Source organism: Metarhizium acridum (genome assembly GCF_019434415.1).
Source record: "Metarhizium acridum strain ARSEF 324 chromosome Unknown scaffold_276, whole genome shotgun sequence".
Lineage (NCBI taxonomy): Eukaryota > Fungi > Ascomycota > Sordariomycetes > Hypocreales > Clavicipitaceae > Metarhizium > Metarhizium acridum.
The window spans coordinates 555963-575840 of record NW_027094025.1 but is presented as its reverse complement, the minus strand read 5'-3'; the positions used below and the strand labels follow the sequence as shown (position 1 = coordinate 575840).

Here is a 19878-nt window from a genome sequence, read left to right as displayed (position 1 = left end):
TGTCCAGCTCCTGCACAGCGAAGCCTTTTTCTTTGGGTAAGTCTCACCACGACACGCAACGTAAGCCTTGAAGTAACTTCTCATGTGCTGCCGTGTGTCCGCGCGTAGATTTCTAGTCCTCTCTTGCGATGAAGCTCGTGGTGCTTGAGATTCTCGAAACTAGCAGCGAGCCTCGCGACCGCACATTTAATTCTAAAATGCATCGTCTGGCAAACTGAGCTTTGGGCTGTTTTTCTTTTCTTACGCCTTTCCGTAGTCTCCAAGAGCATGTTGGCATTTGAAAGGATCCAGTGAGAAGTGTCCTCTACCTGACTCTCCATAATGTCCTCAATTCCTCCCCTCTCGGGGCGCGGGTTAGTGATGGCAAATCAACCATCAACGGGTATACTTGAATATACTGACCGATACCGCGATATCGTCAAAAAGCCACTCACCACAGGGGCCTATTGGACGACTCGATTCCTTGGCCAGCAGGATCTGTCTCATTTCTGTCTCTACCTCAATGGAAAGGGTCTCTGCCCTTTCAATGTATACTGTTCATAATTCTCCCTTTTCCCTTGGTGGGAAAAGACACCTCCTGGTTTATTACCACTTTAATGTATGAGCCAGGGTTAAAGGATTTCTTGATAAACTTGAATACAAGTACATCCCATCTCCGCTTATCATAATCTAGATCCTCATGTCATGCCGCCGCTCTTCCCCTTAAACCTCGAGTGAAGTGCACACGAGCCAGGGTGCTCACATGTTCTGGTATTCGCCCACTGAACGACTTGACGCCCGTCCAGCGGCCGCTAGATCAGGAGGTCTAAACCTCACGGTAACAGACAATCGCAATGAGGAAAAGTTGTGACGAGGCCTTTTCCGAATCTCAAAATTGACCCTTGACATCCATAAAAAGCCCTCAATTCCCACAGCCCGATAGGTTGAATACTAAGAACAAGTCCGCTCTTCAATATTCACGATGCCCACTTTGTGATACCAATGCTACAGCGGCGTTATTCCATCCCACAGGACTTGCTAGAGTAGGTGGCTGGTCAGCCTTGCAATTTTCTGATATTGATGATTTCATGACTCACAGTAATTGCGTCCAGTCTACTTATTCAATGAACGGAGGCAGCATTACCCAACAGTTGTAGTTCCCGAGCAAAAACGCCACTAGGTAGGTGCCGGTACAGCTTCCTCAATATCCTCGTCCAAGAGGCTAGGCCCTCCAAGTATTTTGTTGACGACGGCAGTCACGTCGTCAACAATGTTTGCTTCGGGTATCCCCGTGTTGGCGACGATTTTTTGCACAGTATTCTGCGCCATCTTGTCTTTTTTTCGTCCAGTCCTCAAATCATGCTCAATCACATGGACGGCTTTATCAGCAGCCATATCTTTGACCGGACTGCCAGCTAAAATGCCTTGGATCTTTGCTCTTGCCCATTCGTCTCGAAGCCGCAATACAAACTCCGGGGGCACTTCCTTGCGAACGCGCCGTCTACCAAAAAACATGAATACCAAAGCAATGAATTGCCACGTCTGTACAGCCCAATGCATCATCGATAGACCGACGCTTTGCAGAACAAAACTAACAGGAATCAAAACCAATACAATATTGGTAAACCGCGATTCAAAACACCAGTGATGAGACAAGGCGGTTGAGTCCCTGTGTGCGGATAGGACTTCTGCCTCGATATTTTTCGCAAGAATATAAGCCTCGGTATGCCAGTCATCTCCCTGCATCTGTCTTTGCACCCAAACGACCTTTGCCTTCTCGCCATCTGGCGGCTTCCAAGTGGACCGTCTTACCTTGAGAGGCAAGGTGAGAGACTTGGCTGTATACAGCAGGCCTAAAAACAAGAAAATCGTCCCCGATTCAACACAGGCAAAAGCAGTTATTCGAAATGCAAAAGATGCCTTGTCAAAAAAACACGATATAAGCGATGGATGGAAGGCTGTAAATGCGGTAAAGACCATTATGCCCACCTGAAAAGTGAGTCCAAAGATACACAGAATGTACATACTGAGAGACCGCTTAAATGGTGTCAGATTGAGTAGAAGATTGGGCGGATCAGTCGTCTCGTTGTCCTTTAGGCTTCCTAGGCCTATTGGCGATCCTGAAATGTGTCAAATTGTACGTAGTTTGCAGAACTGTAACGATATACATACCTTTTGACGGTTGCAGCCAAGGGTCATACATCTTGCCGCGATATTTACCGCCGTATTTCGCAATTTTCGAAGGAAGAAGCTCTGGAGGGATATCCTCTCTCCCGGGTAGATATATATACTCTCTGATAGGTCCTGGCTTCCTCGAGACGGTTTTTTCTACTCTTTCCACTTGACGGCCATTCCATATCTCGCATATTTCCTTTGAACAAGTTGAGAGTAGGTCCTTTTCCAAAGCTTTTCTGTAGCTTGTGTAAAAAGTGTCCATCTTGATATTTTGTAGTTTCAAAAGCCTGGACAAGACTTTCATGGCATAGGGCACACCCGTGGGAATTACAGAAAAGACAACCCAGTCACAGCAGTTGTGGGACAAGGACAGATATCGGTTTGTAAAGTCCTCTCCAAGAAGGGCCAGGAAACTAAAATCTGATTAGGGTTAGCATGAATATGACGGGCCGAGAACTTACGGAGCAACTCCGCCAAGCAGATTCATAGAATCCCATGGCGTAAGACTGGGGCTGGTGCTGGTGGATCTGTCAACTAATATTGGCGCCATGATATCAGAAATGAGTACCCGGAAAGAACACATACAGATTCAGCACAGTATATTTAAAAAAAAAAAAAAAAAGAAATCCTGAATTAAAAATACTCTATTTATACCGCCCACAAATGCCCGATGTCCTGCTGCCAGAGTAGGTGGGTGGAGTTGGGGCGTTAACGTTTGTGCAAAGTTTACGGCTGAAAGTTGTATGAGGTCTGGCTTACAGAAGGTCCATGCCGAAAATAGTTTGCCATGGAAACCCATGGGGTGTCGCACTGCCAGCTGTGGATGTGTCTGGTGGCTTAGTGATGGTGTATAGATTGCAGTCTAAAGCAAAGCTTGGTATGATGGATAAGGGCGACTTCGGAAGAGCCCCGTGAGAGGCGTATAGTGGGACTTTTTGAAGATGCCAAACGTCCTAATTATAGTCCCTTGGAGATGGGCAAGGCAGGGGAGAAATACCGCCAGCCGCTGTTACATATAACACAAGAAGTTTTGATAAATTATGTCAGCTTAAATAATATCAGCCACCGAGCTTCGACATGTGGCGACAGGACAGAAGAAGAAACTCTGACCTGGGTGTTTGGGATCAGATGGATGTTCCAAAACTTCTTCATCGGTTTCGAATCGTTCACTACAACTTCGATGCGGGCAGTGGAATAACTGAGTGCACTTTCGCGTGTTCTGCCGCTTGTGACGCAGTGTTGAACACTAGTTCGCACTTGTACCGCTCTGCAAGAGGTCAAGGGTGCTCGGTGCCAATATGCCGATCTGCATCAAGTCTAGCTTTGGTTGCCACTTGAAACATTGCTTGAGGCCACAGTTAAACTGTTCAGGAATAGGGCAAGGATATAATGCCCCATTGTGCATGATTTCTGCATGTTTTTGAGCATAACTCTTGTCAGCGAATATTGCACTACAGTTCTCTTGCTCTGCCAGAGGCACGGGAATCTTTGTTTCTCGTGGACTGAACTAGCATGGGGATCTAGCCCTTGTTCGTGACGTAAACAGGTCATTGCAACTATACTTATCAGCGAGCGGGCAAGGGTACCGCACTTTCTTATGTACCACCTTTGAATGAGAAAGAGCACCGCTGAGACTCTGGAAACTTCTGTTACAGCCATACAGCCACACTCTTTCGCCCCGGGACAAATGTAAGACCGTTTTACGTTGTGAGTTACGCCATGCTGACTTGCGGATTCTCGAAAATTGAAAACAGACGTGCAGTCCGACTCCTTCGCATAAGAGCCCGGATATGTCTTAGTTTCGTGTTTCCGTTGGGCATGCTGCCTTGCTCCACTCCGAGTTGTGAAGGTCATTGCACAGCCTCTCTCTGTTGCACAGAACAGAGGCATGGGTACTGTTTGTTCCTGTGCTTCGTCTCAACATGCGGTCGTGTGCCTCTAAAGAAGAGAACCTTGATATGCAGGCACTGGCTCCTGCAAGCGTACATAGAAACCTCGTTTTGGCCTGTGCAGAGTGAATGTGCATATCTAGAGGCGTGACTGACGAGGCTGTTATTCTTCAACCAAGCTTTTCAGCAAAGGGGCATATGAACCGGCCATCTCCAGTCTTGTTAATTGGCGCGACGTTATGACTAAGTATTGCATGAGAAAACGTCTCCGACTGGCTGTTGGATGTCTCCGTAAAAGTAAACTTGTTGGCATACGTGTAAGAGAACAGCGGCGGGATGAAAGATTCGCACACGATAAAAGCACGGTGAAGAGTCCTTACCATGGTCTGTAAGAGGGACTGGAAGTTAGGTAGCTAAAGTAGGGGTAGCTGTATTGTAATAATTAAAGCTTATTCTATTTTCTAGTTATATAAGATATAAGGGATATAGTTTTAAAGCTCTTGTTTTATATAACGTTATTAATTACGTTATAAGTAAGTAAAGTCTTTTAATTACCTTATAATTATTCTCTTTTACTTTAATTAAGCGTTAAATAGCTTTAATACTTACTTATTAATTATATAATAGTACATTATTAATTAATATATATATAATTTAAACGTTTAATTAAAGTTAATTACATTATTATATAATTAATTATATATATAAATTAATGTAATCTCTTTATACTTTTATTAATTATTTCTCTCTTAAATATTATTACTTATCTTATTCTTTTTTATATTATACGTTTAATTCTCTTTTTTCATTTCAGAATCTTTATTTTATTAAGTTAATTACCTATTATTTATTATTAAGCGTTATTTTTATATATATTACTTACGTATAATAATAAACGCCTATTATTATAGCTTTTTAAAGAAGCTTAAACTTCTTAAGATTTCTTATACTTTTAATAATAATATAAGCTTAAATATTAGCTTTTTTAAGCGTTATTAATAATATATTACATGCGTTAATACGTGTAATTTAATTAATTTATAACTTTAAAGGGTTTTCTTATAGTTTTATTATATTTTTATTAATATTTATATAGCTTATTTTTATTATAATTAAAGATATAATTAATCTTTTATACCTTTTAAGTTACCTTTAATAGCTTATAATTATTTTAATCTTAAAGAATAAGAATAATAATAATAATAATAATAATAATATTAGTTATATTTTTTTACATGTAACTTATATACGCTTTACTTAGCTTTTACTAGAAATTATTTATAGCTTTAATTATATTAAAATTACTTATTATATTACCTATAAGCTAATTAATATAATAAAAAGCCTATAGGTATATTTTTCCTTAATTTATTATAATATATTTACTAATTAATTCTCTCTTTTTAACTTTTTTAAAGTACTTATTACTAGTATACAATAGCTTAAAAGTAGCTTTTAATTACTTGAACTTATTCTTTATAATTTAATAATATAAGTAAACTTCTTTATTAATAACTTCTTATTATTTTACTTATTAATTATTATTAAGTAAATTATAATTAAGTTTTTAATAAATAAGAATAACTTAAGTTTTATATTTACACTTATTTAATTTAAGTTATATTACTTAAGTAATAATAATTTATTATCTTTATAATAATATAAAAAAGGTAATTATTATTAATAAATTTAATAATAACTTACTTAAAGAAAGCGCTTTAAGTGCTTTTTTAATAGTTTTTTTTATGCTTTAAGTGTTATTTTATTTATTTTTTATTTAATAGTTTATTAGTTTTAAAGTTAAGATAAATAAAATTAATAATAATAAGAGTATAATTATTTAATTTTTATATAATAATCTTTTACTTATAGTTTTCTTATAATATTTTATTAGCTTTTTATTTATTTTTATTTTATTAAAATATAATAATTATCTTAAATATATTAATTATATCTTTAATAATTACCTATTAATTATACTTAAAAGATTATCTCTTTTACTTTATTACTTTATTAAATAATAAGTATTTTCTTAAAAATCTCTTTAATTTTTAACTTCTTTAACTTTATACTCTTTATTATTCTCTTTAAGATTTAATATTAGAAGTAAGTTTTTATTAGTATTTTCTTACCTTTTTTATAGCTTTAATAAGCTAATATAAAAGATATTATAAAGATAATTATATTATTTTAATAGTATTAAATAATATATTTATTTTTTAATAGTTTTTAAAATTTGAAAGGGTTTAATATAATAAAGAATAAGCTTTTATTTTCTTACCTTAAATTTAATATTCTTTATAATTAAGCCTATTAAGTCTCTCTTATATAAGATAAAAGGTATATATTATTAATTATAATATTTTACTTAAAATTTTATAGCTTTTTATTAATTAATTTAAAGTTATTCTTATATTTTTTTAAGCTTAATTATATAGGTTTTTATAATAAGTACTCTCTTTTAATAAGCTTTAACTTTAAGATAAAAGTAAAACTTTAAGTTATACTTTATTAAATTATAATTAAATAAGTAGCTTATTATATTACTCTTTATATTATTATAAGTAAATTAAACTTATAATAATAATTATACTTATATTAATTAATTATTTATAATAAAATAATATAAGTAATACTTTATAATTTAATTTATTCTTTTTATTTACTTATTTATTTATAAGTAAAAAGCTATTAAAAGCTTTCTTTTTATCTTAAATAAATAATAAAGGGTTAATTAAAATTAACTAAGAAATATTAGCTTTTTATTAAAGATAATATCTTTTAATACATTAAATTAAAGTTTAATCTTATAATAAAAGAGTTTTATTAAAGATAATATCTTTTAATACATTAAATTAAAGTTTAATCTTATAATAAAAGAGTTTTATTAGTTTTATAACGTTAATAATAGTATTAATTATTAAAAAAAAAGAATACTTAATAAATTAATTTATTATTATTAATATTATATTAATAATTTACTTAAAGTACTTTATCTTAAATAACTTTATTATAAAGTCTATTAATATTTTAACTTAAAGTTATTATAAAATTAATAGTAATTTAAGCGCGTTATATAAGTAATATTATTAAGTTATTACCTTTCAATAAATTATATAACTTATAATATAATCTTTTACTTTATCTTATATATATAATTAATAAAAGTTATATTATAATAATTTTAAAATTCTTTTTATTTTAAAGTAATTTATTAATAGATTATTATAATATAACTTAAGTAAATCTTAACGTATCTTTAAATTATAAGATATAATTACTTTATTCTTATATAATAAAAGATTACTTTTATCTTTTATTTAATTCTTCTTTTCTTTTTATTTTATTATTAACTTATTAATAAATTACTTTTATATATTTAAGTTAATATCCGGGACACGGCGTTACGCCGGGCCTAAGACAGTGCGGCATAACACGACGCCTAGAGACAACTACGTAATAGCCTTAAATACCTAGATACTAGGACAGCCACCTAACCAGCGCACCGGGGCTAACCCGGACTCAGCTCAGACCTCTACCACACACGCTCTAACGAACCGCTACTAGAATAGCTAGCCTAATAGGTACCTTTAATCTACACGATCTAGAACACGCTTTATATAATTATAGGTTATAGCGGGGTAAAGATAACCTAGAATAAATGTGAGGGGGTTTTTCTTTTTATATAAAGGGTTTTCCCACTTAAACTATATGTAAAAGTATTAAAATAGCTTATAATAGCTTTAGGGTACTTAAATAAATAAATAAATATATTTAAGTTATAGCTTTAAGCTTAAAGTAAAAGTTCTTTAAGTAATATAATTAATTTATTCTTATAAATTAATTATTATCTTATAATATACTTTACTTAACTTTATATAATTATACTTATTATACTTACTTTCTTCTTAAATTTATTAATAAAATAAGTAATAATTATTAAACTTATAATAATTACTTAACTTATATAAGTTAAATACCTCTCTTTTAAAGGCTTTAAAGCTTTATATATTTAATTAAATATTAGCTTTTTATTATTATTTTTATAGTTTTTAAGATATTCTTTACTTTTTCTTAAGTAATTATTAGCTTCTTTTATAAGTTTAATAATAGCTTCTTATTAAATATAGCTTTACCTTTATAATTAAATTACCTTAATAGCTTATTAATTAAATTACTCTTATTAAATTAATACTTAATAATAAAGTTAAAGAGTAATAAGAATATATATTAATAAGCTTAATACTTATTTAACTTAAATTACCTTATAAATATTTAAAGGTTATAATAATTTAATAAAATCTTAATTAAATTTATTATCTCTTTTATATAATATTATTAATATTTAAATAATTTTATTATAATAAATAATTTTTAATTTAATATTTTATAATTTCTTTTTATATTAATAAACTTTTAAAATTAAAATATAATAAAATAATATTACTTTTTATTATTTAATTATAAGAGAATTTTAATTATTATAAAGTTAAACGCGTTTATTTTAATTTAAATTACCTTACTCAAATTATAATATTAAAGAAGAAAAGCTCTTATAAAGGTATTCTTTAAATAATTAAACGTTAATTATTCTTTATATATAAAGGTTAAGTAATTAAGCTTTTTATTATTTTAACTTTTCTTTAATAAAGCATTTAAGGATATTATTATTTTAAAGTAACTTTATATAAATTATTAATAGAAGTTATAAAATTCTAAAAATACTTATATCTTATAATACGTAATTAATTCTTTTTATTCTTAAATAATTTATACTTATTTTAAATCTATTAAAAGGCTATTAATTAATAAAATAAACCTTAAAAATTTTATAAAGGTTTAATATAAGATATACTTAAATAGCTTTATAAATAGCTTAATTACTTTTATTTATTTTAATATTTAAGTAATATAAGAGATATATTTCTCTTTTATTTTTAAGAAGATTAAAATATTATTTAAATATATTATATAAATAATATTAATTAGCTTCTATAAGGCTTAATAAAAATAATTTTAAAAAGTAATAAATACCTTTATAAGATTAAAAAGTATAATTAAGTATTTATAATACTTATAATAAGTTTAAAAGATTATCTTTTACTTATTTCTCTTTTTTATTTATATTTTATAATAAGTATTCTTTATATTAATCTTTAAGAAAAACTTAATCTCTTAATATTTATTAAGTAGCTTTAAAATTAAGAGTAATATATAATAATTCTTTTAAGTTACTTTATTTAATCTCTTATAATTTATATATAATCTTAAGGTTTTATTTTTCTTAAGTATAAATAAAATTAATACTTTAATTAAGCTTTTTAAGAGTTTTATTTATTTATTTATTAGGTTTTCATTAATATATTAATAAAGTTTCTTTAACTTAACTTAAAATAATAAGTAAATAAATTTATAAGATAACGTAATATTAAGTAAAAGGTTAATATTATAATTAATATTCTTATATAATAATAAAGTCTTAAAATAATTATTTATAAAGATATTCTTAAAGTTATAAAGCTTTATTAAAATATTATTTATAAAATTATACTCTTTTATTAACTCTTTACCTTTTAAAGTAAGAAAGTCTTTCTTAAATATACTAATAATAGCGTAAATTTAAGTTATATTCTAGTATTTCTTAGTAAGTTTATAGGAATTATTTAATAAGAAGCTCTCTCTTTAAAACTTATATTATTATTTTTAATTATATATAATTATATATATCTTCTATTTAATTAATATATATATTTTTATTAAAATAAAGTTTCTCTTTAAATTTAAGTCTCTTTTAATAGTAATAAATAATAGTTTTAAGATACGTTTATACTTATAAGAATTAATAGCTTAAATAAGTACTTTATATATATTATATTAAAGAATTAAAAGAGTTTTAATTAATTATAAAATAAAAGCTATTACCTTTACTTAATATAATTCTTATTATCTTATAAAGTTAATATTAATAAGATTAAGTATTATATAATTATTAAAATTAACGTAAATTCTTATAATATTATATTTATATATAATAACCTTTATATTAAAGTATTAGCTTATTAATACTTTTTAATTTAAGGTTAAAGTAAAAGTAATTACTTTAATCTTTAAGTATTTTCTTAATTATTTAAGTTACTTTTAAATAGTTTATTATAAGTAAGTTAAAGGTAATTCTTATTATTATAATTGTAATAATATAACTTTTCTTACTTAATTAAGTTTAGGTTTTAATTATAATAATTTAATTATAAGAGTCTTTTATTATTAAGATAAGCTTTTAATAAGTTACTTCTTTCTTATTAAGGTATCTTTAAAAAGCTTTTTAATTAAAATAAGTTAATCTTTTACTTATTTCTTTTTAATATAATATTTTAAAATTATTAAGTAATTTAAATTACTTTTTCTTAAGTTTTCTTAAAGATAAAGATATATAAATTTATATAATCTTAAAGTTTAAGTTATAACTTAATAAAAAGAATAAGTACTTATAACTTTTTATTAACTTTTTTTAAGTATTTTTTTAATAAATTTAAGTAAATATTAAAGTTTATAAAGCTTTAATTTTATATTACTTTACTTATTTTAATTATATAATTATTTAAGCCTTATAATTTTTTACGTTTTTTAAAAGTATAAGAGTTTAATTTTAAAATATATTTTAATTATTCTTAAGGTTTTTCTTTTAATTTATTAATTATTTATTAAGATATTAATTTTATTTTACCTTATATTTTAAGTTTATATAATTTAAGATAAAGAGAATTTTTTAATAATTCTCATAATACTTATATTTTACTTTATTAAAAGTATAATTTAAGTTATTTATTTAAATCTTATACTTTTAAGAGTTTATTAAATAATAAAAAGAGTTAATATATTTAACTTATACTTTTTAATTATTACTTTTCTTTAAATTATAAGAGTTATATCTTTTTTTATTATTAAGTAAGTTATGTTAAGAATTAATTTTTATAGCTTCTTTTTCTTTTTTTAAAGCTCTTATAACTTCTTTAATTAAGTAATTTAATTTTAAAGAGCTATAATAATTTTATTTAATTACTTAAGTATTTTCCCTTTACTTAAAGCTATTATATTCTTTTAATCGCTTAATAATTCTAATAAATTCTTTATTATTAAAGGTAAAAATATTTATAAAATAAGAGTTCTTCAAGTACTTATTCTTATTATTTTAATTAAGTAACTTTTTTAAAAAGCTTTAAAAATTATAAGAGAGATTAAAAGTTAAGTAATTAAAGTAAGAGTAATTATATTATAATAATTAAAGCTTATTTTATTTTTTAATTATATAAGATATAAGAGATATAGTTTTAAAGCTCCTATTTCACGTAACGTTATTAATCGCGTTACAGGTAGGCGGGGTCCCCTAACCACCTTACATAATCGCTCTATTCGGGGAAAACTGCGCGTCCTCTAATACCGATTTTAGTCGAGTTCTGTCGTACAATTAAGGTGTAAAAGGTCCACGAATACTAGTATAACGTATAACTTCAAATAAGTCGCTTATTCGTGGGCTTTAAGTATAAGTAAGAAAAAAAAACTTAAATATATTTATAAAGAAAAATAAGTGATTTATAATTATTTAGAAGTGATTTTAAGTGATTTTAAGTATTTATTTTAAATTTAACTTACTTAATTTAATTTAATATATAAGTATTATTAATAAGTTATAATAAGTAATATTATAAGTACTTTTTAATATTTAAGATTGTTTTAAGAAATTCTTTATATAAAATAATAAATAACTTATAAAGAATCTAAGAAAAGCTTAAATACCTACGTGTATCTAGGGGTACCCGTTTCTACACCCTACGTACAACGATAACTACTAGCTACTGTGGAGATGGTTAGGTGGCCTGTCCGGCCGTCCAAAGTTCTTGGCGATGAGAACAGTACGAGGGAGAAGACCACCTAGTTAATTAGGTAATGTTGGTTCAAGTTGCGTTTTCTCTTGGCAAACGCGTGCAATAGCATTGCTATGATTGGTCGGCGCGGGAATTCCGCGCCCCGCAATAAAATTCGGGGTTACTAATCATCTGAAATTCAACATCGAGTTACTCATCCGTGATCTCGAGATTCACCATCTTCCAACTACCATGGCTGTGCTTGTATGTTGCTCTACCAACCACCAATTCTCGATTTCATCCTGCTTTCATCGAAAACCTGCAACAACATGTCTAACTGTGTTTCATTAGCGGAGGGCGATCTGGCTCAATGCCTCCGTCCTTGCAACGCGACAGGCCCGTACCTCGATTACTCGCTTCCGATTGTTGCCCGGATCTGTGAATCCGTTTCGCAGCCATGTCTCAACCTGTCCCCGACAGCAACAGGCCCGGCAATTACAATCTAACACCAGCTCCAACACCCCTAACCTCCAGTCCTCCCTAGACTCCGCCGCTCGAACGAACCCGCAGACACTTACCGAGAAGATAGTACAACTTCACGCAGATGGCCTCGGCCAAGGCAGGAGAGTCAGAGCTGGGGACTATGTGATGCTGCGGTTAGTCTAGCCCTGGTCCGCCCACTGGACAATCGAGCTGACATTAGTTTGTTGCCAGTCCTCACAAGAGTATGACCCACGACAACTCGTTCCCTGTAATTACTAAGTAAGTAGTTAGCTCTTTGTAAGAATACACGAATTAATATGTCTAGATTCATGGAAATGGGCGCCATATCGGTCAGCGATAATCGCCAGGTTGTCATGGCGTAAGCTACCTCTTTCTTGCTATCTGACCTCGGTATACTGTCTAACGATCCCAGACTTGATCACGATGTGCAGAACGAATCTGACCAGAATCTGCGCAAATATCGTCTAATCGAGGAGTTCGCCAACAAGCATGGCATAGATTTCTGTATGCTCGCCGCGCCGAGGCGCAACTTTCCAAAGTATTTAGCTTACTTGGGATAGATCCTGCCAAGACTGGAATTGGCCACCAAATAATGATTGAAGAAGGTTATGCATGGCCAGGAACACTCACAGGTACGTTGCTTGCATTCTTGTAGAAAAAAAATAGAAAGGGAAAAAACCGTTTTCCTGTCGGCCACTCACACACGGGATAGTTGCCAGTGACAGCCATTCGACCATCTACGGAGGCATCGGCTGTCTCGGCACCGCCATTGTTCGCTCAGATGCAGCGAGTATTCTTGCGACCTCGACCATATTCTGGCAAGTCCCGCCGATTGCAAAAGTCACATTTACAGGCGTCCTGCCACCCGGAGTCACAGGCAAAGATGTCATCATTGCGCTCTGCACCTTCCTCAAGTCCGATGTGCTGAACATGTGCGTCGAGTTCACGGGCTCTGAGCAGACTCTTGCAAGCATACCCGTTTCGGAAAGATTAACTATTTCAAATATGGCTTGCGAATGGGGGGCGCTATCAGGTTTGTCTCCTTTCCAGGCCACGACTTTGCTGAGTAACTCATGTTGACTAGGACTCTTCCCCGTCGACAACACGCTTGTTTCCTGGTACCGTGCCAGAGCATCGGCCGCAGCAATTACTGATAGCCCTACCAAGTCTCGTCTAAATCATAAGCGGATTGATGAGCTTCTAGAAACCTCTCCCGTAGCTGATCCTGGTGCCGTGTACGCGAAAGAATTTTATCTGAATCTGTAAGCAAGAGACGCACTTGTGTCGCTCACACCCATTATCTAACATAACGCAGTTCTACTCTTTCACCCTTCGTTGCCGGACCCAACTCGGTCAATGTCGCAAACCCTGTTGCAAAGCTCGAAACTGAGAATATCGCTATTGACAAAGCCTATCTCTTGAGTTGCACCAATGGCAGGAGCACGGACTTTGCAGCTGCTGCTCGTGTCTTCCGCGAGGCTGGTACCAATGGCAAACCTGCCAAGATCCACCCCCGGGTCAAGCTCTATCTTGCGCCAGCGTCTGTGGCTGAACAACGAATGTCGGAGGAAGCTGGTGACTGGCAGGTTCTTGTTCAATCTGGGGCCGAGCTTCTTCCCGCCGGCTGTGCTACTTGCATTGGCCTGGGTCGTGTGAGTATTCGAAACCCTCTGTTTATAATTAGATGTCATGGCTAATCGTTCGCTTAGGGCTTGCTGGAAGAAGGTGAAGTGGGCATATCGGCAAGCAACAGATCCTACAAAGGACGCATGGGTAATTTCGCTGAGCTTTTACTTCTGTTTGAAGTGGCACTGACTTGTTGGTTTAGGCAGCCCCAAAGCATCGTGTTATCTCGCCAGCCCCGAGGTGGTTGCCGCTAGTGCTATCAAAGGCCAGATCGCTTCCCCTGGGTGGTACTCGAAGCCTGATGGCGTTGAGAAGGTCATTGTTGGCGAGGGCACCGGTGATTTTGTAGCCGATAAAGCTCGCTCCACTGGGGATGCTTTTGAAAAGCTCATTGGCGAGATGGAGAGCATGATCAGCGCCGCTGAAGGCGCCGCCGAGGCAGTAGCAAGCCCAACGGCTACTGGAGACGAGGTCTTGACGGATGTTCTACCAGGCTTCCCCGAGAAAATTGAGGGCGAGATTGTTTTCTGTAAGGAATTGGTCAGTGCTCGCAAGATGAGTTGTTCGCTAACCGCAACAGGCGACAATGATAACATTAATACTGATGGTATCTATCCCGGACGCTATACATACCAGGATGGCATGACGACAGAGCAAATGGCCGAGGTGTGCATGGAGAACTACGATACTAATTTCCGCAATATCATTCGACCAAAGGATATACTGGTAGCCGGGTATACTTTCGGCTCTGGTTCGTCTAGGGAGCAGGCTGCTACTTCTATCCTAGCTAACAAGATTCCTCTCGTTATTGCCGGCAGCTTTAGCTCCATCTTTAGCCGCAATAGTAAGCGCCTTTGGCAATATGTTAATTCACTTGGGACACTAATTTATGGAATAATACAGGTATTAACAATGCTCTTCTTGGACTTGAAATGCCTAAACTGGTCGAGCGGCTTCGTGAAGCGTATAAGAATGATGCAGAGAAGCCTCTGACTCGTCGAACGGGCTGGAAGCTGCTGTGGGATGTCCGCCGGTCTCAGGTTACTATTACGGAGCAGGATGGCACCTCCTGGGTGCAAAAGGTGGGTGAGATGCCTCCTAATGTCCAGGAAATCATCGCCAAGGGAGGTATTGTGAAGTGGGTGCAGTCTACTCTGCAGGCTTGAGTGGGAAGCTCGGAGCTTTGGAGTCCATTATATCTGAGACATGGCGCCCGCTTGCCAGCGATGCGGTGTCCACGCGGCCGCCTGTATTTCTACTTGGCGGCATCACGAGCCCGGCTCGGGAAAGCTTCAACAGTCTGTTGTCGGTGCTTCTCATCGAGTGTTGGACCAGCCTGAGGTGATGCGGGGAAAGGAGCGTCGTATGTGAGGGCATTTGGCGAAGGGCAGTACTGTTTATTGTCCTTGGCCGCCAAAGCGATACTAGCCCCTCTTGAGCTCCGCCCCCTACTCTCCCAACTTGGTGATCTCTGGATCCCATGTCAAGTTCTCCCACACCTCCAGAGATACTATGTTTTCTGTAATATAAGAGTTAAACGTTAGACCAATTTATATAGAAATTCGAAACATCTAGTTTTTTATTTCTTTTTCCGAACAGGAATTTTAAAGGTTAAAGCTAGTATTCTAATTTAAATAAAACGCGTTAAGTTAATTTTACGTTTATTTTCTTAGATGACTTGAATATAAAATTTAGACTTTTTTACATAAAAGTAGATTGTATACTAAAATTTGGAAAAGAGGTTTCACAGGGGTTAAAGGGATAGGAGGCTGGAGATCCGGCCCTGCCACGGCTGCGTTACCAGAGACCAGCGTCCACCACCACTACTATGGCTAGTACAAAATGAATAGTATTCAAGTTGCTCCATTCACCATGTCCTATCCATTGCTATAGCTGGTAAAGAAGCGCCCAAAGCGCATCAAGTCTTAACACTGGAACGGTACATAGCAGTGCAGATGTGACACCCCATATACGTGGTAGAGAATGGCTTCACAATCGCGCTTTCTGTAGCTCTATTACGGTACCAGCTGTGAGATGAGCTTCTCCCCTTTTGGCATTTTAAATGTTCCTGTGCGTAATTTCAATACTATTTAGTACCCACAGAATGGATAATGTACTTGGGGAAGGGGTTGTGGCTAATTATGGCTATACTTGAATACACTATACGAGCTTGCGATAAGGCCACAATTAGCTGTGTGCCATTGTCATCTTTCAAGTACCTCTATGTACTAAGTCAGTTCTAGAGCCCGGCGCTCATACGCTAAAAAAAAAGCTAAAGCTAATAGGATGGAATTTTGATGTTCTGCACTATCTGCTAAAGGGAGCTATATACCACGACTCAGACATGCCTGTTATCTTTCAAGTGCCTGAAAGTACTACCTAAGCGTTAGACCTGGGTCCGCGCACTCTGGTTTGCGTAATGAACATAGGACAACACGTTCAAGCTGCTTACAAACTGGCTTGGTATAGTACAGTACTCTTTCTTTTTGTACCGACACTATCAGGACAACCAGGAATACATAACCTCTCTCAGCACAAGTACTAATGATATAGTAGTTGTAGTAGTTGTGGCAATTTGAGCGGTGGGGGTTCTAGTGGGTCAGCAGGCAATAAGGACCAGTTGACCTCTTAGATAGGACTGGCTGGACGGCCAGCGAATACCCAGTGTTGTATGTTTTTTTGCCTTGTTTTTATTTTAATTCTCCCAAGCCTAAGAATATAATATGAAATAACGCCCTCTTCTCATACATACGACCACAGCCACTAGCAAAGTTCAGGATCCCGTCAAGCCCTTCTCCAATGTTTAAATGCCTCCAAATATGGAGGAGTGTGCTTCCATAAATGGAGGATGTGGTGTCCGTTTCTGGAGGACAGCGAACCTAGTATTGGTGTGGGAAGATTACGGTTTGCCTCCATATCGCACGGTCATCTGTTGTAACGGACGCATAATTATAGCTCCGGGCCTCCGGCACTAGCCTTGTACCAAATTTCTTTGCCATACGATACAGGCACTCACTAGGCCCCTGATTATTTCCAGGTGGGCGCTGGATTTTTTGGCGAAAAGTGAAATGTGACGGAGTGAATCCCTACGCAAACTGTGCAATTCTAGAGCTCCACTGTCCTTTGTTTAAGGCTGACGCGTTTATGTGATCATTCTTTTGCAGCAGGAAAGGGGCAACCCAGACAAAAAGGATTAAAAATAAATGCCCGGTGTGGGAATCGAACTCCACGCGGCTCAGGTGCTGTGACCGTCACCGGAGGCGGGGCAATGGTAAGCCATCTTGTCCAGGGTGCTGATACATTAGCCCGCACCAGTTCAAGCTGGGAACGCTACACCCACTGTAGGTCGAGTCACCCGCGCTGCGTCTGCAGCCGCTGCGCCAGACAAGTGCCTTTGAAACCACGCTGAGCCTCCTACCCCAATAACCTGGCTTACTTAATACGTAGCACAGCTCTTCCCCAATAACCCCGCTTGCTGTTCTCTTCTCATCGCACCATTCTCTTCGACCATCGCACTATTCTCTTTGACCATTAATCGCACTGCTCTCTTCGACTATCGCGCTATTCTCTTCGACCATCGCACTATTCTCTTCGACCATTAATCGCACTGCTCTCTTCGACCATTAATCGCACTGCTCTCTTTGACCATTAATCGCACTGCTCTCTTCGACTATCGCGCTGAGTTCCCTCCAAACCCTCTCTCAGCTTGCACCGCCGGATCATCAAACACTACTTCGCATATTTTGATTCACATCGCTGATCAAAGGGGCTCTTGATTACGCGATAGCGATTACTATGCAAATTAATTTGCCTTTTGCGCCCCAAGCATTGATACCTTATACCCTTAAAGCCGGACAAACTGCAAACCTTTAAGCCTCATTGGGTTCAAGGTCTCATGCCTATTCTTTCACGACTTCTCATCACTAGGCACATTATATACGGTTAGTAAGGTCTTAGTAACCTTACTCCACGTTAATTTCAATCCCTACCATGGAAGATCAAGTCCAAATACGCGAGCCCACCTACCAAATAGCCAAAAATGGTCTAGAGATCCTCCTTCAGATCCTAGGTCCTAAAGAAGAGGCACCATTACGTTACCAAGACACTATTCTCGTGGCAATTGACTTTGAGAATAATATTCAGTTTAGGGGAGACCTTTCTCGTAATGTGGATACGCAACTTGGTCTTGCGATTCTTGATACCAGAGATATTTCTACAGCTATATCTCCTGAAAAGCTTATATCAACATATAATTTTGTGACTGGATCACCAAAATACTATCGCAAGGCTATGCTTAAATTTTTATTTGGGAGGCCTGCCTGGATAAAACTTAGTAAGGTTCTTGATCAAATTAAGGCTCTTATTCCTATAGATCGAAATATCACTCTTGTTGGACATGATGTTAGACATGAGGTTCATGTTCTATCAGATCTAGGGTTTAATCTACAAGGACTACAGTGTCTTGATACTTTTAGAATTACGAGTCAAGTTCTTCCATACTTTTCTCTTACTCTTGGGGAACTCCTTACTGAACTTGGGTGTCCATATAGTTGGCTTCATAATGGTGGCAATGATGCAAATTTCACATTACGAGCTCTTTTACTTCTTGGTATAAAAGCCAGCCAGCATCAAGCAGAAGCCAAAGGAGACAGAGATGGGAAATTACAGCTCATGGAAGAAGTTGCAAGATCTCCAATCCCATTAATATCACCAGGCGAAGCAGAACTAGTAGCGCAGGAAAGAGCTTCTGCTGCTGAAAAAAGAGCTGTGAAAACAGCAAAGCGATTCAAGAATACGCGCAAATACCAATCTAGATTCTGGAGTGCTGAAAAACAAGCCGAAATTCGTGCTGAAAGAACAGCAATAAGATTAGCCAAGGCAGAGTTATCACTTGAACATAACGATGATGTTACGAAATAAAGTGCCGATTTGACCTGTTGTCACAGGTGGCTGTCTTAGGCACCTAGAACGCGCGAACCAGCCCCTTTTTATAGGACTTCTAGCAACCCAGATAGCTCAAGAAAAACAACCACTACCCACTCACTGATCTGACCTTTTATTTCGTAACAAGTGGTAGCATTTGTTCGTTTGCTTTGCTATTCAAGGACCCTACCTAGCTTACTAGGACCCTTACCAAATCGACCCTGTCAACCAATTCAATCAAGCCCGCCCGTCAAAGCCGTCCCTTTTACTAGGACCGTACGGCACGCACCCTCAATCAGCCTCTTGCAATGACCTCAAGAGCTGTGGCAGCTATAGCTTTTCCCAGGTTGTAGTGGACCACAAGATCGTACACGAAATCGTCAGGTCTATCGTCAATCCGGCTGCCCTGTTCAATCCGGTCATAGCTCTCGATATCTCTCGATAGCTCTGTTCAGCCCGGGCAAATCCCTGGATATTACTGTCAATCTAACTGCTCTGTTCAATCTGGTCGCAACCCTCGATATCCCTCAACAGCTCTGTCAATCCGACCGCCCTGTTCGATCCGGCTGCCCTGTTCAATCCGGCCAAATCCCTCGATATCGGCTGCAGCCACAAGCCCTTTCAAAATGATCCCCCTAGACAGGCTTGATCAACTGGAGTAACAGCGGCTCTAACAGCTCTATCACAAGGATCAACAGCGCCGTACTTGTGGCATCTACAGGAAGACCTTCCAGTCAAGAAATCAGGTCTTCCAGCATCTTCAAGAGCTCTGCCTAGCTAGCCCTCAATACCAAAGATACCAGCAGCAGCTGCAAGCCCTAGAGGCTCAACAGACCTACCTCCAGCAGCAGGAAAAGAGCCTCTAAAACTGGTACTGGGGCTAGTGGCAGCAACATTAGAAGCTTCAACAAGACTGTGAC

At 35.3% G+C, this 19878-nt stretch overlaps 3 protein-coding genes across 3 annotated transcripts; 2 read left to right on the top strand and 1 right to left on the bottom strand.

Annotated features, from left to right (window-relative positions):
• Window positions 1-1155: 1155 nt before the first annotated feature.
• Window positions 1156-2416, bottom strand: J3458_013236 (uncharacterized protein; the record flags this gene model as incomplete). The annotated part of the gene is made up of 3 exons (XM_007817925.2): window positions 1156-1832; window positions 2007-2099; window positions 2152-2416. 3 exons carry the CDS (start codon window positions 2414-2416, stop codon window positions 1156-1158), a joined length of 1035 nt encoding a protein of 344 aa, XP_007816116.2.
• Window positions 2417-12157: 9741 nt separating this feature from the next.
• On the top strand, window positions 12158-15201 carry LYS4_1 (mitochondrial Homoaconitase; the record flags this gene model as incomplete). Its single annotated transcript, XM_066120321.1, has 13 exons — window positions 12158-12169; window positions 12257-12561; window positions 12620-12667; window positions 12714-12767; window positions 12822-12913; window positions 12970-13041; window positions 13122-13442; window positions 13494-13671; window positions 13725-14061; window positions 14119-14182; window positions 14238-14564; window positions 14616-14879; window positions 14939-15201. 13 exons carry the CDS (start codon window positions 12158-12160, stop codon window positions 15199-15201), a joined length of 2337 nt encoding a protein of 778 aa, XP_065974608.1.
• Window positions 15202-17239: 2038 nt separating this feature from the next.
• J3458_013234 (uncharacterized protein) lies at window positions 17240-19075 on the top strand. Its single transcript, XM_066120320.1, has one exon. It carries the CDS (start codon window positions 18026-18028, stop codon window positions 18953-18955), a length of 930 nt encoding a protein of 309 aa, XP_065974607.1. The 5' UTR covers window positions 17240-18025; the 3' UTR covers window positions 18956-19075.
• Window positions 19076-19878: the final 803 nt, after the last annotated feature.

Coding starts and splice junctions, on each gene's coding strand:
- J3458_013234 (XM_066120320.1), top strand. CDS start 18,026: ATGGAAGATCAAGTCCAAATACGCGAGCCCACCTACCAAATAGCCAAA.